We start from the raw sequence: 20,387 nt of genomic DNA, 5'->3' as shown, positions 1-20,387 counted from the left end.
ATTTTCATCTCCAATTAGTAAGGTCCTTTTAGTTCACAAAAGCTAAGTGTTCCCTAGGACACCTGAGGGTCCTGGGTGGATGCAAATCTGTGCACTTCAGGGGCTTTGTCTGATGTGGGACCGAATCACACTTACCCTGTAACAGCAGGAAGTCTGCAAATTATCCGTGTTTGCCCTTCCAGAGAAAGTGATTACTCACAACTATCAATATTTGCTTTTTGTTTATTTTTCTCACTACAATCCACACTCCCAACACAATAAACCAAATATTAACTTGCAAACCTGGGTGAACTAATGCCTGCTCTATTCATGCAATCAGAGAGTGGTGTGGGTTGGGAGGGACCTCAAAGCTCACCTAGTTCCAAAGTGCTGCCATGGGTAGGGACACCTTCCACTAACCAGGCTGCACTAACACGGGAATGCCTGCATTCCAGAGGTAGTCATCGGATACAGAGTGAAGCAGAAAAAGGAAAAGACCTGCAGCAGCTGGAGGCCCCCAGCCTGTCATGAGGCTCAGCGAAGTATCTTTGGGGACCAAGACACATCCAACCATGGTGTGGGGACTGTCGCTCTATAAGGAAGGGAGATGGCAGGAAGGTGATGGGATTACAGAGAAAAGGAACTGTGGGATGGTGGCCTACGGGTTTTTTAAACTTCTATTATGATCTTTTTTTGTTATATAAGCTGTGCCAGGAATGACATTTTTATTCTTCAGCCTTTTACACCTGATAATATCAAGACAGCTTTCACGGGGCTGTGGGGAGTGAGGTGCAGCAGGCAGACAGGAAGAATGTGCAGATGTCAGAACAGAGCAGAAGGGAGATGAGGAAGGTAACGCGATTGTTTGTTCTCTCAAATATGAGTGCAGCCTTTAGCCCCGCATTAGCATGCAGGCAGTGCTGCTCTCCTCAGCTGGGAGCTGTGCAGTTCTACACTGGGACCAGGGAAAACATCAACCCCTCAGGGTCTCCTCTGTCCTCTCCTCTCTCCTCCACCCACACAGGCCTGCCCTTTTTCCTGCATTCAGCACCTGCTCATGCAACTTCCCAGTTGTGGGGGAGCTGTTCTGCACCAGCAGATGTAAAACAACCCCGGAACAGCTGGTGGATCCTGTGCCCACTGAAGCACAGCGCCAGCCAGCTCTGCATGCACTGGGAGATGCTCAGGAGCTCTCAGGAAGTTCTGTGGTGCAAGATTAAGTAATGTCAGGAACGTACTGAAAAATCCTGAACAATCAGACACTTTGTAAGATCCCCATCCACGAAACAGCCTGTAAGGCAGGAGGTTGGGCCAATTTAGGAATTACACAGCACCTCAACAGGGTGCTTCGTTACATTCTGTGTAATTCATACAAAGAATCATGGAGCCATTCAGCTTGGCAAATTCCTCTAAAATCATCCAATCCAAACCTTAATCCAGCAAAGCCAAGGCCACCCTCAACCCATGTGCCTCAGCATCACATCTACACATTTGTTAAATCCCCTTGAGGGATGGGGACTCCACCATTACCCTGGGCAGACAATCCTTTGGGTGAAGAAATTTTTCCTAATACCCAACCTAAATCTCCTCTGGTACAACCTGAGGCTGTTTCCTCTCGTCCTGTGGTTTGCTGCTTGGGAGAAGAAGCCTGGAGAGAACCCCACACACAGCTCACTGCAGCACTTCTACCAAAGATGTGTAAAAACACCTAAACCCCAGAAGTACTGAACTCATGGTAAGAGGGAAGAAGAGCAATAAAGGGAGAAAAGGATGAGCAACAAGTCAGAAGTTAGAGAGTAAAAGGTGAAAAGTCATTAAGTTCCCCAAGCGACTGAGAAGCAAAAATAAAGCAAGATAAGGGGTAAAGGAGTAGGTGGTGGAGCAGCTCATTAAATCACAGGTAAAGAAGATTAAGGTGACCAAACAGGGGCTAACTCTGAACACAGACAGTGCCCTTAAGAGGGGGAAGGTGGGGAAAGAGCTTAGCCCAGCCTCCATAAAGGAAAAGGAAAACCCCCAAGCTCAGTGAGGGCAACTGGGAATAGGTCAGTGGTGTTCAGATATAAACTACATGTAACTTGTCGCAGCCAGACCCCAAAAACATCCCAGCTTTTTTGTCGTGTCTTTTTGACCAAACTAACAGCAGCATCAAAGAACTCAACCAAGGAACTCAAAGCAAGCAATCCCACCCAGCATTTAATAAGCACCTTGAACAATTTCTTCACAAGAAAATACCTTTAAGCTTTTTTTCCTATTTAAAATTAATTCCGTTAGTAACTCACTAGGACAGGCACAGCCAAAATTTCCCAGCCTGTGGTGTGAGGTGGGATGAGGCTCAAAAGCTGCTTGGGGCAATAGTACTGATGCAGTTTTGACTCAGGCAGCAACTTCTGGCAATTCCGGTCAGGACATGTCACCCTTTGCAAAGGACTACTCAGCCCATACTTTTCTCTCCACAGGCAAAATATTCCAATCAATCTGACACTCTATTTTTTTTCCTAGTTTTTCTTTTGGAATATTTAAACAAACCCTCAAATTCTCTCATTTATCAAAGAATGGCAATTTGAACTATACAGGCACCCTTCTGTGGCTTCCCCGTGCAATCCTGCAGCACAGGTATTACCCAATGGAATGCTAAAATAGGAATTTCCCACGGGAGCGCTGCTGGCTGCCCTTCCCTTTCAGGGTAAAGGAAAACCAACCCACCTTGCAGTCTCCTTCCACTCCATCTCCTGTCCATCGACAGCCAGAAGTTCGTCCAGCTCGGTGAAGAGCTGCGGGGGCGCGGGGCTGTCATCTTCCTCTCCGAGGATGAAGCGGATGCGCTCGGCGGCGGGGGAGACTGCAGAGGTGAAAATACTGCGGTTAACGGCCTGCGAGATGACCAGCGACGTGCGGCTCCTCTCCTTGCCCTGCTCCCCAAGGCCATTCAGCTGTTTCTCCAGGCTGCCTTTGCCATCTGACATCCTCGTCGCTGCGGACGCAGGGGTGGGAGCGAGGGTGCCTCTATCTCCCTCTCTCCCCTTCCTTGCCTCTCACTGAACTTCTTACAAGTTCAAGCTGGGAGTAAAGTTCAGGAAAACTTGTCTCTTCCTACAGACCTTAACTACGTTACAGCAATTTGCAGCCCTTGTAAAAAAAAAACACTATGGAGCTCAGAACCAATGTGCTCTGTGGCGCTGTCCGAGGACCTGCCGCTCTCTGAGCAGCCCGGATCCTTCACCCCCTTTTTTATATGACCTAAAACCAGTTCCAGCCAAACCAATTGGGGGCTTGCTGGCACAGCATCCCACTGCTGGCTTTCCCCTCCCTCCGTGCCAGCCAGGTTTGGCCTGCCATTGGCCTGCAAGGCAGGCTGGAACCTCCCCAGCCCACCACTGGAAAACACAGGAATATTTAACAGAAGGGTAGTCTCGTCTATACATGAAGAATGTGACCCAATGCATTTAGTCAGGCACCAATGCACTGAAAAAAAAAAACAACTGGTCCTGGTTGGAAAAGACTGCCTGTTTAGGCAAAAGAACTACATTCAACACACAGCACAAGCCAAGTCTGTTTGCATTATAAGCTCGAGAAAAAGGAAAGAAACTGTTTCCTGCTTAAGGATTCAAAATTCAAACCTGAGAGCATCACTGTCCCCATCCCAAGGCCTGAGGACATCTCCTAAAGATAACTGGAGCCCACACCACCAGAGTCACCTTGCTGGAGGGCTCCTTGGGGTCTACAGTCTTTTTCTGAGCGTATCACTTTAAAACAAAGGTGTGACCATGTGAAATTTTAAGACAGGCATCCTTTCTGCTGGATGTTTATCAGCATTAGAGATACACAGCAGACTATGAACTTTGAACAGTTCTCAGTTCTGCTAAAAACTCCTTTCCTTTCAAAAGATCAGCTGGCTGTCTCTTGCAAAATAATTAATTACACCAGGTGTCCGACCACATTGATTTTTCCAGGGTAAACAGAGTCTCAATTTGCAATGGGAAAAAAGAAACCAGTAAAAAACATGCCCTTTACTCCTTTTTCTTTTCCTTAAACAAACTTTCATTGCTTTCTTCCTAAATTACTCGGAGTGATGATGCTTCTGTAATACAGATTTCTTTTTGACCAGAAGTATATTTGTAATCATAAATGCCTTTGGAATCTCCTGGGACCCAAGGACCTTTCCCTGCCACTACAGCAGCCTCCCCATCATGAGGCATTCAACTTCCTGCAGGCTTCAGGAGAGCTGGAGAGGGATTTCTGACAAGGGCCTGGAGTGACAGGACAAGGGGGAATGGCTTTGCACTGACAGAGGGCACAGTTAGATGGGATACCGGGAAGAAATTCTTCCCTGTGAGGATGGTGAGGCACTGGCACAGGTTGCCCAGAGAAGCTGTGCCTGCCCCATCCCTGCAAGTGTCCAAGGCCAGTTTGAATGGGGCTTGGAGCAACCTGGGACAGTGGAAGGTCTCCCTGCCCATGGCAGGGGGCTGGAACAAGATGCCAGACTATCCATCCATCCATACCATGCATGTTTCATTGTCCTCCCCCTTTACCTGCACTAATGAATCTCAATATACTTTTATATTCAAACAGAATTTGAATATCACAGCTAGAAAACAAATAAAATACATGTCCATCCTATTGCTTCAAAAAGCAAGGCGGAACACAGAAGTGACTGCTGCTTGGAAGAGGTTGTAAGAGAAGGGACTGCAGAGCTTCTTGAGCTGTTGAAGGTATCCACTGGAGCCAATGGGAGGAGTGTCTCCTGAGTCATTTTGAAGTGGTTTTACTAAATGGAAGTGTTACCCTGATATTCCCACCCATAACATGGTCATTCCACAACATTTTGCCCACTGAACCTGGGTGCCCATCGTCCACCACCCCTTCTTTCTTGCCTTCCTCCTTTCCCTGCTGCTAATTTCCCATTATCCACACTTAGGGCCAATGATAAGGTTCACAATCCCATTAGGGCGTTTGCTGGGTCACAGGTCCCCGATGCTCGCTTGACCACATGTTCTTTATTGCGATTTTGTGGGTTAATGGGCCGTTTATGGGTTGTTTATGTGCTCTCTTTAGCAAGGAGAGCATATTTTCATCTTAATCTCCAGGCGAACACTGTGTGCTCAGTGCAAGCAGCCAGCTGAGCACCGGGCTCAGGGACTGGAGAGTCATTAACCCAGGAGGTGACCCCTCAGCCTTGCCTGCCCGACCTTTGAGCAGCACCTCGCCAGCCTGCCCCAGCCTTGGCCATCACCTTCGCTTCCACCTCGGTCGTCCAGTTCAGGAGCCGGTTGAACCAGCACCACTGATGCCTGGAGGGAGCAGCTCAGGCTGGTCAATACTGTTTTCCTTGCTGTCTTATTCAAGAGAACAGCCTGATGGTCAGCAGACGTTTGCAGCAGAGAAAAGGCTAATCCAGAGATTTAGATGGCTGGGGTTATATTTTCCCCTGAATGGGAGAGGAATTAAGATATTAATTGCAGAGAGTTGAATGTTCCAACACAACGCGGATAGAGAGGCAATGCCATCCATGGGTGATGTCTCTCACTTCTGCCTCTTCCCTTTCCTGTTCCATTCAGCCACACACGGTCCATGAGGCAGCTTATAAAATCCATAATTTGCACAAGAGCAAACACATCAGCAGTTTCTCCAAGTTCAGCTCAGGCCAATTCCGAGCACAATGTATACCCTCGGGTTCCCAAAGGCAAAAATCAATCTCCATCAAGAGAGAGGAATCTCAGGAGTTGAGAAATAGGGAGAGACACATTCTAGCACAACAACCTCAAATCAGGCATGGCTGAGCTTCCCTTCCCAGCCCTGCTCTGGCCACAGCTTTGGTGGCAGCCCTCCCTTGCTGCCCAGTGTGATGACAGAGCTGCACACGGACATGCCGGGGGGACTTTGTGGCATTGGCCCCTATCCTAAAGTCACCTCCTGCTTCCGTGCCAAGGGCCTGGCTGGTGGTGGGTGGAAGGCAGTTTCAGCCTGGCTCTCTGGGTGTATGATGCTGCCTCAGGACGGAGGACAGGGGGTGTCTGTGTTGATGCACAAGTCCTGTTCTCCACTCAGCCAATATGCTTTTCCTCCTGCTTTTTCAGCTGGCTGTTACCAGGGACACTTCTGAAGACCCTGGGGACCTGCACCTCGGTCAACTGCTTCCTCCATCCAAGGCCAAAGGGACCATCAGACATGAAGTTCTCTGTTACTTCTAAGTGTGTTGGCAGCTACAGAAATCCCTGAGAGACCTGGTGCAAATCCCTCTCCAGAGCCTGTGGAACCAGTATCGAGGAAAGCTGTTTGTCAAACGTCCTTTCCAGGCAGGCTTATTAAAATAGGACATGATCGTACTCCCAGTCCTTTCTGGGGCTGCCCTCCTTCTGCCAAAGCTCGGCTCAAACCTATCCGCAGTCAGAGCAGTGACACTTGTGCAGGCACCTGTAACAGATTTAAACTTGTTTCCTTTCCAGTTCAGCTGACTTCCCTTCCAAAATTCTCCACTGGCAAAGCCAATTTTAACTGTGTGTTAATGTCAACACAAGACACCAGCTAAAGGCAAGCAGGGAGGCTTTGATGGCTCACAGTCCCGCCAGCTTCCTTCAAAGACAAACCTGAATGGAATCCCACCTAAAACCAGGAGTCACTGAAAACCATCCCCTCGGACACCTCTGCCGGTTCCTGTACAGCATCCAACGCACTGGCCAAAGCCACAGGGTAAGACGAGGGATGCTCTCCTGCTTCACCAGCAGTACTGTCCAGCATTTCTGAAGCACACAGACTCTCCATGCTATTCCTGCACCTTTACAGGTAAAAACTATTATTCCCGTTATGGAAGGGAGAACGATCACTTCAGGTAACACCAATATCTGCAGAACAGCCCAGGTGAGAACTGATTTCCTGATTCCCCAAGGGCTCCACCAAGCACAAGCATCCCCGAGCACCATCGAAGAAGCCAAGTGCACATGGATTTATACATGACACCTACTTTTGGAAAGCCTGCACCGGGGACACTGCTCTGAGGCTGCACACTGGCCTTTTCCATGGTCCCACAGAACCGCTCCTGGGTGATCCGCTCCCCAGCTAATCACTCTAAGCAAGCGTGAGAATTTCTCTTTTGCTTGTTTTCCCTCTTTGCTTATGAACGATTACTTTTTGACCCTGTGCTGGGGCGGGCTGACTGTGAGGCAGATTAGACTTTCCACAGGCAGAACTTGGCAGCCAGGAGGGAACGCTCCCCACACTACCCACATCCCACCCCAGGCCACTTCTTGTATGACTGTGGGGTGCAAAGAACGCTCTTTGAGGTGCTTGATCCATCTTGGAGCAAATCTACCCCATCCCTTGATCGTGCCCCTTCCCAGACATAATGAACAGCACTGCCTCTGGAACAATCCAGTTTTTGCTGGAGTATTGGACTGCATGATTGTACATGTTTTGCAGTAAGCTCCTCTGCAGCATGTGGCATATATTAAGTGTTTGATCTGCAAAAAACCTGCAGTATTAGACAAATTCTTACTAATACTGTGTTCTCTCAAGTGCCAGAAGAACAGTAGCATTTACGTAATGCTTTGCTGGGCATTCTCAGCTCCCTTAGTCTTTGGTGCTGTGCCTACAGATACTTCATTAAAACATTCCTTGGAGATGCAGGGAGAGAAAAAGGACCCTTCTAATAAAAATGTTTCACATTAACTCATCTGTGGATGCAACGTCGACAATGAGTCTGTGAAGCTTCTAAACAAACCCAGCACTATCTCATGAAAATTTGGTGACCCTTATCCTAAAAGGCAATTCCTATAAAAGAAGACAGCCTGCCAATTTCATCCACATGGCTATGATGGAGAGACCACCACATGCTATACCCCAAGCCCCATGATGAGCTTCTTCCAACATTGTTCCACTCGAGGGAGACTCTGCCTTCAAAGACTGACTGTTTTTTCCAGCTGCAGCCAAAACCAGTAATATCTACATAACCTGCCAGAAGCAGAGGCAGCTGCAGAATCCCAAGGAAATGGGAACAGATAACCTCCCACAGGCACATGATTAGCCAGTTGAGCCAAACTGAGTATTTTATGTACTAACAGTGCGAGGCTCTGCCTGCTCCCATCAATGCCAGGCTCCCCTGATTCCAAGGGTGTGGAATTGGGTGTACGCGGACCATGCAATTCCCTGCAGGTATGCCACAGCTAGATGCTAATCAACAGTGACTAGCTCTCAAACTGAGAGAAAAACAGGAAATTTGTCTTTCTTTCTATATCACATTTTAAAAATTTTCTAGATTCTCCGAGTGCCATTCTTAATGGCATTATAAGGCAGCAGCAATGCCTCCGACATTTGTACAAACCAACTAGTCCATAGTGACAAACCATACTGGTTATAAACCCTGATATAAACTACACCACAAGCAATTCATTGCAAAATACAGATAACAAAGGTATTTTTTGACTGGTCCTGGAGGTCAACCATCTTACTTCCAGTTGTGTCAAACTGCTACGGCAGCACATTTTTAAGGAGCTGTTCCTGAGCAGTTGCCAAGAAGACTTTAATAAAGAGCGAGCAGCATCTAGAGAAAGCCTGGCTTTCTCCGGAGCTCTGGAACATTTCCTGCTGTCACACAGATACAGGATGCTGTCTGGCATCACACCTCCATTGGATCTGAGAAACAGTCAAGTCCCCAGTGAAACAGCAGCGGAGCGGCTGCCACACAGAACTGAGTTCAAAAATCACTCCTCAATTCTCATAATTTTCCTTCTTTGGCTTTTCTCTGTTTCCCTTTTTAAAGCAGTGTGGCTTTCACAGTCTCCTTCCTGGAGAGACTGGTGCTGTCCACCTCTCTGGGATCCTGCTGGCTCCTGTTCTGGTATCTTAAACACTGTAAGCACACCATGATCACACACAACTCCTCCCATACCCCCATCAGTATCACTGCACCATGCGGCCACAAAGCAACTGCTCATCGTAAGCACAAGGGAAAACCCCTGCTCCTCTGGGAAACAAAAAAAACATCCTTTTCTTTTCCAACACTGAAATGTGGCTCCCCAGAGACAGTTTTAAAGCCGGTTTGATGTGCTGCAGTCCCTGTAAGTAGTGCCATTTCCTTGCATCAGCCACAAGCCCTCCTACCAAACTATAACTCAGTTTACCACTGCTCATTTACCTCGTTTAGGTAACAGGGAGGGTACAGGGACACTTCTAAGGATAAAGCTGTAGCAGCTCTGGGCTCTTCTCTTGAGTTTGAGCTTCCACGCAACGACAAGAGGAAACTTCCCTCTCTGTGCTTCCCAACCAGCCCTCCGGCTGCAATAGCCAATTTTCTGCCTATTAAGCTCTTCTCACAAGCAGGGTTTCATCACTGTCTATCTGTCCCGTTCAATCAATCTCCACAGCAGCCCTGACTGTTTCAGCACTTCTGGAAGTCTCCTTCGGCAGGGCCTTGGCAGGACAGAACCCACCCACAGAGGGAGGAAGCGACACACGCGCGGGTGAGGATTTTCCGTATTTATTCCCACAGTTGCCGTGCATGCCAAAGCCTTCGTCCCGTGTCTCCGGCTGCAGTGGAGCCCACCTCCGTTGCCAGGCTGTTTTTCAAGGAGTACTGAATGTTTCTGGCATCCACACTTTTTGCTTTCAGCTCTTTTCATTCTGTCCCCTCTGTTTTCGATGTTGCCAAACGCCTCATCCATTCCGGGCACAGAGGGAAACGTGCATTATTATTCCTTACCATCCTTGCAGAGACCAACTGGTGCACAAGAGCTAAACACACATGTTGGGGGGTTCTGCAGGTTGTTAGTTCTTCCTGATCACTCGTCCTGCTTCAAACTCCACATAGGAGAGGGAAGCCATGGTGTAAGTATGTATTTTATAGAATTCCAGACTGGTTTAGGCTGGAAGGGATTTAAAGATCATCTTGTTCCAGCCCCCTGCCATGGGCAGGGACACCTTCCACTGTCCCAGGTTGCTCCAAGCCCCGTCCAACTGCCCTTGGACACTTGCAGGGATCCAGGGGCAGCCACAGCTTCTCTGGGCAACCTGTGCCAGGGCCTCCCCACCCTCACAGGGGAGAATTTCTTCCTGGTATCCCATCTAACCGTGCCCCCTGTCAGTGGGGAGCCGTTCCCCCTTGTCCTACACATACCTCCACACTAAAAGCACTATCATAGAATCACAGAACTGTAGAATACCAGGTTGGAGAGACCTCAAGGATCATCAGGTCCAACCAGCTCAGAAGCCAGAGCTCAGGAGGCCACCTTGACTCACAGCAGGAGGAAGGTGCCAAGCTCCTTTGAGATGCTTTGAGAAAGGGTTGTCTATTTTTCCACCACCTTCTGAAAAGCTTCATTCAGTGACAAACTGCCCTTTTGGCTCAGAACGGTTCACAGCCGCTTATCTAAAAAGCTGCAAAGCCAGCCTGAGAATCCAGACAATGCTTCCATTGACTAGGAGAGCACCAGGATTTGGCCTGACAGGGTGGTTACAAAACCAGTTGATTTCCCATCTGGGTGCTGGTTTTCCTCACATTTCCCTGCTGCTGCAGAGCAAGCTCCATTGGGTGGATCCACCCCTACAGACCTGCCCTTTCGGGTGCCTGCATTTATTCTGTATTTTAAATCCTGATAAACGCCGCCTCCCTCATTTGGCATCCCTGGAGATGTTACGACCATCCCGATGGAACTGTCCCCATCAGTTAGCAACGTGGCAAAACAAAGTTTTGTGTGGATAAACCACTTCTCTGAAGGCATTTTCATTTTCTCTCCGGGTCAAGAGAACTCAGAAAAGGGCTCTTGCAATGGCATTTCGGGAGCAGAAAGACCCTATTGAGACAAAGACACAATAACCAGTTTTGCCCCTGCCTTTAAAAATTAACCACCATTAACTCCGGGCTCGGCACGGCTCCAGGCTGCCAGCAGCACACTCCTTCCAAGCGGCTTCCCAGAAGCTCCCAATTCAACTTGTTCTCAAAAGCCTGGTGACATTTGGGCAGCTCCTGCTCTTCACCGGTTTCCCCTTGCAACAGCAAGTGAAGTTCAAGCTTCCATCTCCTTTTAACTCTGAGCTTCACAGACTCACCCCCACCTCCTACAAGAGCACCAAACCTCCATGGAACACAACTATGGTGGAAAAAAACAGCGGATTTGCTGGGGTCTCACCCATGCTGAAAGGTAGTTTTACAGCTTTAAGCAAATTTCTGTAATTCAATCAAGGAAACGTAAGTATAAAATATTGCCACTTTCAGGAAAAGAACGTGACAGGATCTATACTAGTAAAACTGTGTGCAAGAAAAATAAAAGACCATTTTCAAATGGATTTATCCAGGAAAATTAAGCACGGGTTGGCTTTCAGTAAGTGAATGCACTGTAATTAAAATCAATATACTCCAGAAAAGGCTACTGCCAAAATCGAGGAAGGAGGAAAGCAAGTTCAAACAAACCCAACTTGTTTTTTCACTGAAAAATGAGAAATGTGGTATCTAGAGACACATTTGGTGACTCCTTACGGAATGCAACATGAGCCACACAGAGAGATACTTTTACCAAAACAACAAAGAGGCTCTAAAGCAGCAGCGAAGCACAAATACACAGAATAAGGAGGCAAAGCCACACTTCACTGCACCATTTAGGAACATCTGGGTCTGACACAAGCCCAGGTCAAAGCAAAACTACCAGAAATGAAAGATTCCACTGAAAACTGAAGGATAAGTACATGCGGCATACAAGGAAAATTAATTATTTAAGACCATTAGCAGCAGGAGCTTGAGAAGCGGTGGGTAACCTGGACCACCTTGGAGCGAGACGGCCAATTAAGGAGATTAAAAATTGTGCAGAAAAGCAAAGCAGCCTCTTCGTGTGAAACTCCAGCACACAGGTGGGTGCACAGGCACTTGGCCTCTCCCAAAGGTTACAGGGGAGGAGGCAGGTGCCTGCAGAATGAGGAAGAGAAGATGGAAGCAAACCCAACAGCAGTGAGCGGCCAGGCCCTTTGCGCTCACACCTCACCAGACCCTCTCCAGAGCCCAGGTTTTAGTCAGGTCTGGAATGTTTTCATGCAGCCTGAATCTGAAGAAAACAATAATCAATCCACAGAATCACCTGGCACTGGTATCCAATGGGATACCATCTACCATATTTCCACCATTTCTTTCTAGACTCCAGGTTCTGCCCTTTGGAGGTTTTCCTTGCAGTTTCCAAAGGTGCACAAGGTTACCATGCCTTTATTTTTCTTACACAACTAAAACCACATGGAATCTAAGTTGCCCCAGCCTGCTGGGACCTACCCAGAGCGGGATGGCTGCAGTTAAAAACAAAACCATTAGCAGAGTTCTCTGATGTGCTACTTAAGCAGATTTTTTTTTCTTTCAAGCTCCTAAATGCAACTTTAGCAATTATTGGTTTATGTAATTGCCCAACATTTAATGTTTACAGCAACATTTTACAACTAATTTACATGCAGTTCACTAAATGCTTTAGGGTTAATTGGTCTTTTGTTGTGCATTAAGCAACTTGTTAATGATTAGACAGTTGGGAGGAAAACATAAGTAGGAGGTCGGTTTGGGGATGGCTTGGACCGAAGGGAATAGCTGGGGGGGATTTTTGCATAAGCACTGACCTTCCTAATGGTCAGGCCCCTGCCTAGCCCCAAAGTGGCACAATATGGTGAGTGGTGTCTTTTACAGGGTCTCATGGTCCCCTCTGTCGTACATAGGAGGAGGAGGATACAAGAGGATCAGCTACTGCATGTGAGGGGAGGATGAAACCACAGCAAAGGAGAGAGAGAAGATGCAATTCCTTGCACTTGGCAAGAATAATGTTGTACTGCCCATGCTTAAAGGGAGCCCCAGGAGACCCAAGTATTCTCTGTCCTGAACATCCAAAGGTACCAGGATGATTCCATGAGTAGGAAAAGTAACAGCGTGCCTCCTTGGGGCCCTGTGCCACTGCACTTCCATCCAAGGACAGAGTGCTCCGGACATGGTATCATAACTTAGAAACCAACGTTAATAACTTAATTACCAAGCTGGCCCTGCTTTGAGCAGAGGTTTGGACCCACTGATGGCACCTTCCAACCTCATTTAGTCTATTCCATTAGTGAGCTTCCCAGACAGATGATCTCCACTCCAGCTATTCCATCTGCTGCCCAAACGCAAGCACTTTGTCACGGCTTCAGAGCAACTTTTAGTAATGAAGCGAGACTGGAAACCCCATGCTGGGTTTAATAATCTGCTTGGCATCCTGGTCTAGAGAATGAGAACAGCACGGAGAGTAACAAAAGGCCAACTCCGTATCAGAAAACATTGACAATCTCTGTGGAAACACCAAGGGCTGCACCAGCACAACCAAGACCAAACAGGAAAACAGCGAAACAACTCCAAAGCTGAACTGTTTCCTTTGCATTTACAGAATCAACTGTGACCAACCCAACAGGGAGTCAAACTCTACTTTTTAAATCCTTCCCCAAGCACAGAAAACTGGCAGTGGCATCAAAAGCACTGAGCATCCTGCTGGTCTTAAACACTGTCCAGGACTTAAGAAAAAAAAAATAATTGGGGAAAAAAAAATAAGAGGGGAACAAATCAGCCAGGTACTAGTGGTAATCTTTTAAACAACTTAGGATGGAAAGGGCAAAGCAGAAATGAGCAGTGTTTTTTCAAACTTGATTCCATCAGAACAGCATTTCCTCCACTGTAAATCTCTTTACAAGCACTGATCTCCTTAGAGTCCTTAAATGCCATCTTTATTTCTTTTTAATTGGTCCCGCTCCATTTTAAATTACTTTTTAAAAGTATAGCCAGAGTATATAAACACAATGTGTTGAAACACAGAACTGTTAAAATACAGGAAATCTGAAAAGTTTGTGGTTTTACTGGTACTCAAATTTCATTACCCAGAAATAAGGAATGAACTCATTTTAAAACAAAAAATACTTGACTACTAAGAAAGTCTCAGTGTCTGGCAAGTTTCTGCAGATGATTAATTAGTATAACTCAGCAAGGGGTGCTGCTGCTTTCCTTCTGACCTCGCACACGCTCCAGGTGGGTTTAAGAGTACCAAGAGCCAAACGTCACCCTTCCCCAGTTTTATTGTTTTCCTTCTCCTGGCACTTCAGCCTCTTGTTCCCCCTTCCCTGTTGGGATCAGGGCTCTGGGCTTGGACTAGTCTGTTTTGCTGATTCAGCTTAGTGCACGGCCACAAAACCAGTTAGATGGCCTTGAAACCAGTTAGATGGCCCTGAAACCAGTTAGATGCCTCTGAAACCAGTTAGATGCCCATGAGACCAGTTAGATGGCTGTGAATCCAGTTAGATGGCCATGAAATTTTTTACAAAGAGGGTGGTAAAACATTGGCGCAGAGAGGTGGTCATAGGTTAGCAAGCATAGTCCCGGAAGGGACGTCCTTGCTAAGGGGTGCTTACAGTTTCCTCTGGGAACTGAAAGAACCTATCAGCTGGCCAGTTTGAATATGGACAATTCTCTAAGCCACTTAAAGTTGTGACCACCTCTGTGATCCACATTTAAGAATAGGCAAACTCCCCCTCCAAGCTCTCTCTCGTTTCCGGCTCTGGGACAGGTGGCTGCAGGGCCCGAGCAGGGCCCAGCGGGCCCGGCCAGGCCCTGCCTGGGCCAGGCCGGGCCGGGCCACGGCCATCCTGAAGCCATGGACCTGTTCCAGCCGTGGAACCCCCCCCACTGCCTTGCCGTGGGCAGCCGGAGCGGCTCGGCTCTCCCCCCTCTCCACTGCAATAAGAGAAATTCAACATTCCAGCTGCAAAGCTGCAAGGCCGAGGTGAGAGTAACCCTTTTATTGCTGTGAAGAGCTGAAAACCTGAGGGAAGAGAGAGAGGAGATGCTTAAAGCTGAAATTCTGTTGCGAAGCTATGATATATCAGAGTATCCTGTTGTAATTTCATGAAGATATGGGGGGTGGAGTGTTCAACTCGTGAGCAAAAGCACCTGCGCTGAGATAGGCAGATGCTGACGCAGCTGTAATTTCATGAGAAGTTTGGACAGGGAGAGATGAACCAGATGAGGACTTTTGCTCCAAACGGGAAAGGAGAAAACCTCAGTCCCTAGAGATGCTCCCAGAGATAGTCCTAAAGATGAAGATGATGAAGACCCTTTGCTCCCAGGGAAGGAGAAGGGCCTCTGTTTTTGTTTCTGAACGGCTCAACCTTAAAATTGTACCCCAAAAAACTTCAAGAGTGGACCCTCGAAAGCAGTTGCGGGAAAAGCTGCAAGTCGGGGGAAAGGACTCACACGCAGGCAGAGAGACTCCTCTTCCTAAATGGACTGAACAATATTTGGAAGTGGGCGGCTGTCTCGTTGTGATAATGTTTTCATAGCATGAGCAAGAAGAGACTTCTCTTTCTAAATGGACTGAACAAGGTTATTATGGAAGTGGTAAACAGACTGAACATCTCAAGGGTTGTCTTTTCACATTGTCAGTGGGAGAAGGGAGGAAGGTGGGGGGAGGAGGAGAGTTCTGAAGGTGGTATAATTTTTTTTTCCTTCTTCTTTTAGGTCTGTTAATAAACTTCTTTATATTCTTTCAAGTTTGGTGCCTGTTTTGCATTTCTCCTAATTCTTATCTCACAGCAGATAAACAGTAATGAGTATTTTGGACCAAACCACTACAATGCCTCATCCCTGGAAACATTCAGGGCTGGGTTGGATGGAATCCTGAGCAATGTGGTCTAGGGGAAGGTATCCCTGTCCATGGCAGGGGGTTGGAACAAGATGACTTTGAAGGTCCTTTCCAACCCAAACCATTCTGTGACCTTTTTTACAATTCCATGAAACCAGTTAGATGGCTACAAAACCAGTTAGGTGGCCACAGTGGCAAGAGGGAGGTACGAAGGAGTCGGGGTGCAACAGGAGCCTCATGCAGGAGATCTGCCTCCGACAAAAAGCTGAAGTTAGAGATAACCCCTCTGTGGAGCTGTCGAGAGTTCCCAGCCCAGCAGCTGGGCCGGGCTCAGCTAACGCCGAGGATATTCAAAGGGCCCTGTCGTGGTGCCAAGCACGCAGCTCCTATGACAAGGGTCGCTTTGTCTCGCATCCCCTCCGCCTCCCAGCACATGGGAAACTTCAGAAATTCCCTTGCTGAGGAGAACAACTAAGCTGAGTACCTTGGAATTACAGGCTTTCAAGGTTAGTTTGCTGCTGGAGCCAAGACATATTTCCAGAGCTTCTCAGGACTGAAAACAACCTCCTACTTTTAATGACTTGCCTTTTATCTTTAATAAGGGATTAGGAGCTATTTTTCCAGCTAATACCTTAAAATCCAGATAATCATAAAAGCAATCAGTAATACCCAATATATGTTAATTACTCATTTTCTTCTCGTCTCTGGCTGCCCTGCTGTCACTCAGGGCCATTAATTTGTCTATAATAAGGCCGCAAATCAAAACCAACAAAAGGCTTCAGGTCCTCTGGGGAGTCACAGGTTTGGACTTGAGGGATTAACCACAGATTATATCTGCGACAACAGCAAGGAAAACAACATTATGACCAAAGAGGTGCTGAACTATCCCACCAGCCACTTACCTACGCCTGGACCTGCTCAATTCCCACAGGAGTCAAGCAAAGCACAAGACTGATGTAAAATAAGGTAACGAGGCACTGGACTAACTTGAGAGCACTAAGGGGAGCCAAAGCTGCACTCACCAAGTTATTCCCAGTGAAATGTGACTCTAAAATGATTTGACATTTTCCACACGAAGGTACACTGGCCTTTCCAAAGAGAATTTACAGGAATAGCAGGTGTAGAAGCTTTACATTCAAGATCTGGTGCTGGAATAACAATGCTCATCAGCACACTGCTCAGACAGGTAATACCTATGTGTGCTCACAGAAGAGGAGTTCACAGTTCCTTGGATGCCATGAATTTGAAGGATGCCTTGGATTTATCAGAATATTATTTAGGTCATAAGGAAAAACTAAAGCAAGAGCAAGGATGGATGTACCTACTTGGAATTACATCAAGCGTTTATGTTCTGCCCTCCCTGTGCAGTCATTTCTTCCATTCCCGAGTCCTGAAGAGCTCTGCACTGCCCTGAGAGGAGTTCAATCACTCATGCCTCAAATCCCAACTCTCTCCATCACATTCCTGCATGTTTTCCCATTACTGCATCTCTCAGTTTCAAGACTATAGTATTTGCAGTCCCCGCTCCCTTGCAAACATGCGCGTCCCGTGCAGGTGATTTCCTGACACCCCAAAACACCTCCCCAGTTAATCTCTGGAGACACAGTCATGTAACACCAGGAATCATCTGGTTCTCAGCTCTATTAATAGACCCTCTGCCTGCAGACAGCACCCGTGGCCAGGGCTGCTCCCGGGTCACGTAACACCATACGTGTCTCCTCAGTCTGCAGCGTGATGCGCCCATCCTGCCCGGCCCAGCCAGCACCTGCAGCATCCCGGCAGCACACACAGGATGTCAGCACCCACTGCTTCCCAAGAGACAATAACCAAGTCTCTCACAGGAAAACAGGCTCACTAGGGAAGCTGTGGCTGCCCCATCCCTGCAAGTGTCCAAGGCCAGGTTGGACGGGGCTTGGAGCACCTTGGTCTAGTGGAAGGTGTCCCTGCTCACGGCAGGGGATGGAACTGCATGGGCTTTAAGTTCCCTTCCAGCCCAGGCCTTTCCGTGATGATTCTATGAACAGACAGCAGAAAGGACATGTTTGATTTCAAAGACTTGAGCAAATCAAATTGCTTAATCCAAACGAGAATCACAAACTAGTAATTTCAGCCCAAACTACACAAAAGTGCTAATCCAGTTTTTCACAGCGGCAACTTCTATAGGGCAGAGGGACTATTACTGTCAGTTTACATTATTGAATTATTCATCTCATTAAAGAAATTAAATATGATGTGACAACAGGAGAGGTTTTTTATTTCTTCATAATTCTGAACTAAAAGGAAGGGGTGGGAAGATGAGTTCCAAGGAGAAGGGGGAACTCAGCTAGCTCATTAGTTCAGAGAGTGTTCCCTTAATTCCTAAAGAGATTTCAACTGGGGAGAAAACCCAAACACCAAGTAGTTGCACCACTACCAATAAGGGCAGCCCTCCCCTCGGCTATTTTTAATGGAATTTCAATTTCCATCCAGATTTGAATTCGAAAAAGATGACCTAAAAGGAAGTCCTCTCCATCTCCAGGTGGATACCAGCATGAACACTTGGCCATCTAATGCACAAAACTTGGGATGCTGGATACCTGCACATTACAAAAACGAATTACACCAAGTATTATAAAGTGTGACTTGGCTACCAAAATGGAACAGCAGATTCAGGGTGAAAGAAATAGTTAACAGCAAATCAAGTCCCCTTAAGGAAATAATGACAACGATATCGCTGGATTAAATCCATTATTTAAATTAAAGTTCCCCACTTGCTGATTCAAATGAAGCATGATTTCTTTTACTATTTTTTTTAAGGGACGCATGAAGAGCAGACTAAGTGTCTCACACATTACTTCACCCACTGAGCTAAACTCTCCATAGTGAGGTACACATTTTCATGGCTCCAGGGAAAGAAGAGCCATGACCCCAGTGAAGAAGGTATGCAGCAGTCTGGAAGCGCAAGGCAGCACTGAATCACAGAATCCCCTAGGCTGGAAAAGACCACTAAGAACTGAAAGCTGCAGTGAAGCTGCAGTACGGAAAGGAATTACCCAAGAATGTGTAGCACACAAGCCAAGGCACACATGGATCCAGCTCAGCCATTCTGGATTGCAGAACTGTACCTGATATGTTTGTGTACGTGCACCTAGAAGAGATTTTTGCATTTCTTCTCAAAAGCTTGGCTTAAAGCCTATTCAACTTGGAAAAGAAAAGACAGGAATACTATGTTAAGAAATACACAGGTATTTCTCAGGGAAAATTAAATTCCCCAACTTCTCCCGCCTCCCAGTTCCAAGTATTTTTTTAAAGCTCTAAGTTAAACGAAGGTGCTGAACAGAGAGATCCATCTCCTTCTTCCCCAATCCTCCACCACGGAGCGCCAGGCAAACTTTGGCTGGGATGCAGCTGTGAGCAACAGAACATGCGCTCCCAGAATCCCTTTTCTAGGAGCCATCATGCTCTGCTCTGTCACTACAGCGAAGAAGTTCTGAACAAGGAAAATGAACTTGGAAGGGGGCTCCATCTATTTCAGAGCAAGAAACTCCACCACATGGAAAAGTAACCCCAGAAGAACCAGGCAAGGACTGTTTGCTACATACTTCCATTAAATACATGAAAGAAGAGAAGATGTAGAAAAAAAGATTGGTTTTCCAGGTGTTTCTCAACTTTGTGGCACTGGAGAAACCACAGAGCAGAAAACAGCTCTTTCATATATACCTGCTCCCTCAACCCCAACCCAAATTCTTCTGCTCAACTTTGAGATGAAGTCAAACGTCTTATTATTAACAATATTGCATCGCAGATAGGGACAGTTCAATGCACTGATTTAGATAAAACAGCTTTTCTTCAAAGCATGTTTGTTTTTTATCCCCCAAAGAGACAGGAAATTGTGAGCAATAAACCTCAAGGATGTCTCTTCCAAGATTTGAAAGCCATCCTCCAGTGGAGATTCCCATTTTAAGCACATGCTTTGCATAACTGAAAGAAAATATGAGACCTTGATAGTAAGCAAAATATTCCTTGCAAAACATTTACTCTTTTTCTCGCTGTGCAAAATCTGCCTGTTCTTCCCAAACGAAGGACACCAAACCCACATTCCTCAGAAAAATGTCACACCAGATTTAATTGGAGGAGGATGTTTTTGCAACAAGTTCAGCACTGACCTTATGTTTCTGAAGCCGACAGCTTCCAAGCAAAGAGCATTTTCCCTTCTGCATCACATGCTGCCTTGGCTGTGAGGGCTCTTCCAGAGCCAGAAGGACATTCTTCACAGATACCACCACTTCCGCATCAAGGGCATCTGATGGAGCACCAAAGAAAACCTAAAGCTGTCCCCATCTCTAAAAACATCTCAAGCACCCTTAAAATTTGTATCCAGAGTCTCTCCTCTTACAACCTTAAGCTATAGGGGGAGCAGTGTCCCCATCACAGAATCCCAAAATGGCTTGGATTGCAAAGGACCTCAAAGCCCATCTCATTCCAATCCCCTGCCATGGGCAGGAACACCTTCCAATACACCAGGTTGCTCCAAGCCCCGTCCAATCTGGCCTTGGACACTTCCAGGGATCCAGGGGCAGCCACAGCTTCTCTGGGAAACTGTGTCAGTGCCTCACTGCCCTGACAGGGAAGAATTTTTCCCTGATATCCCATCCAAGTCTGCCCTGTCAGTCTGAAGCCATGAAGAATTTTTCCCTGATATCCCATCCAAGCCTGCCCTGTCAGCCTGGAGCCATGATGAGCCACCCTGCCAGGAATAAGTCACCAGTGGCAGTGGCTCCTACACACGCTGTGTCTGTGTAGAGCTGACCTGGCAAA

At 47.0% G+C, this 20,387-nt stretch overlaps 1 protein-coding gene across 11 annotated transcripts in view; it reads right to left on the bottom strand.

Annotated features, from left to right (window-relative positions):
* The window catches only part of SLC4A4 (solute carrier family 4 member 4), a 153,149-nt gene that overhangs the window by 49,502 nt on the left and 83,260 nt on the right, over positions 1–20,387 (bottom strand). For all 11 annotated transcript variants that reach the window (XM_042026920.1, XM_042026921.1, XM_042026923.1 and 8 more), the window contains one exon: positions 2,686–2,821. In XM_042026920.1, the coding sequence (XP_041882854.1) occupies positions 2,686–2,821 (136 nt within the window). The remainder of the gene's footprint in view (positions 1–2,685; positions 2,822–20,387) is intronic.

Source organism: Corvus kubaryi, unplaced genomic scaffold, assembly GCF_017639235.1.
Source record: "Corvus kubaryi isolate FWS band 111438036 unplaced genomic scaffold, C.kubaryi_AGA036_p1.0 37292, whole genome shotgun sequence".
NCBI lineage: Eukaryota > Metazoa > Chordata > Aves > Passeriformes > Corvidae > Corvus > Corvus kubaryi.
The sequence above is the reverse complement of the archived record's forward strand: the minus strand, read 5'-3'. Positions and strand labels throughout refer to the sequence as shown.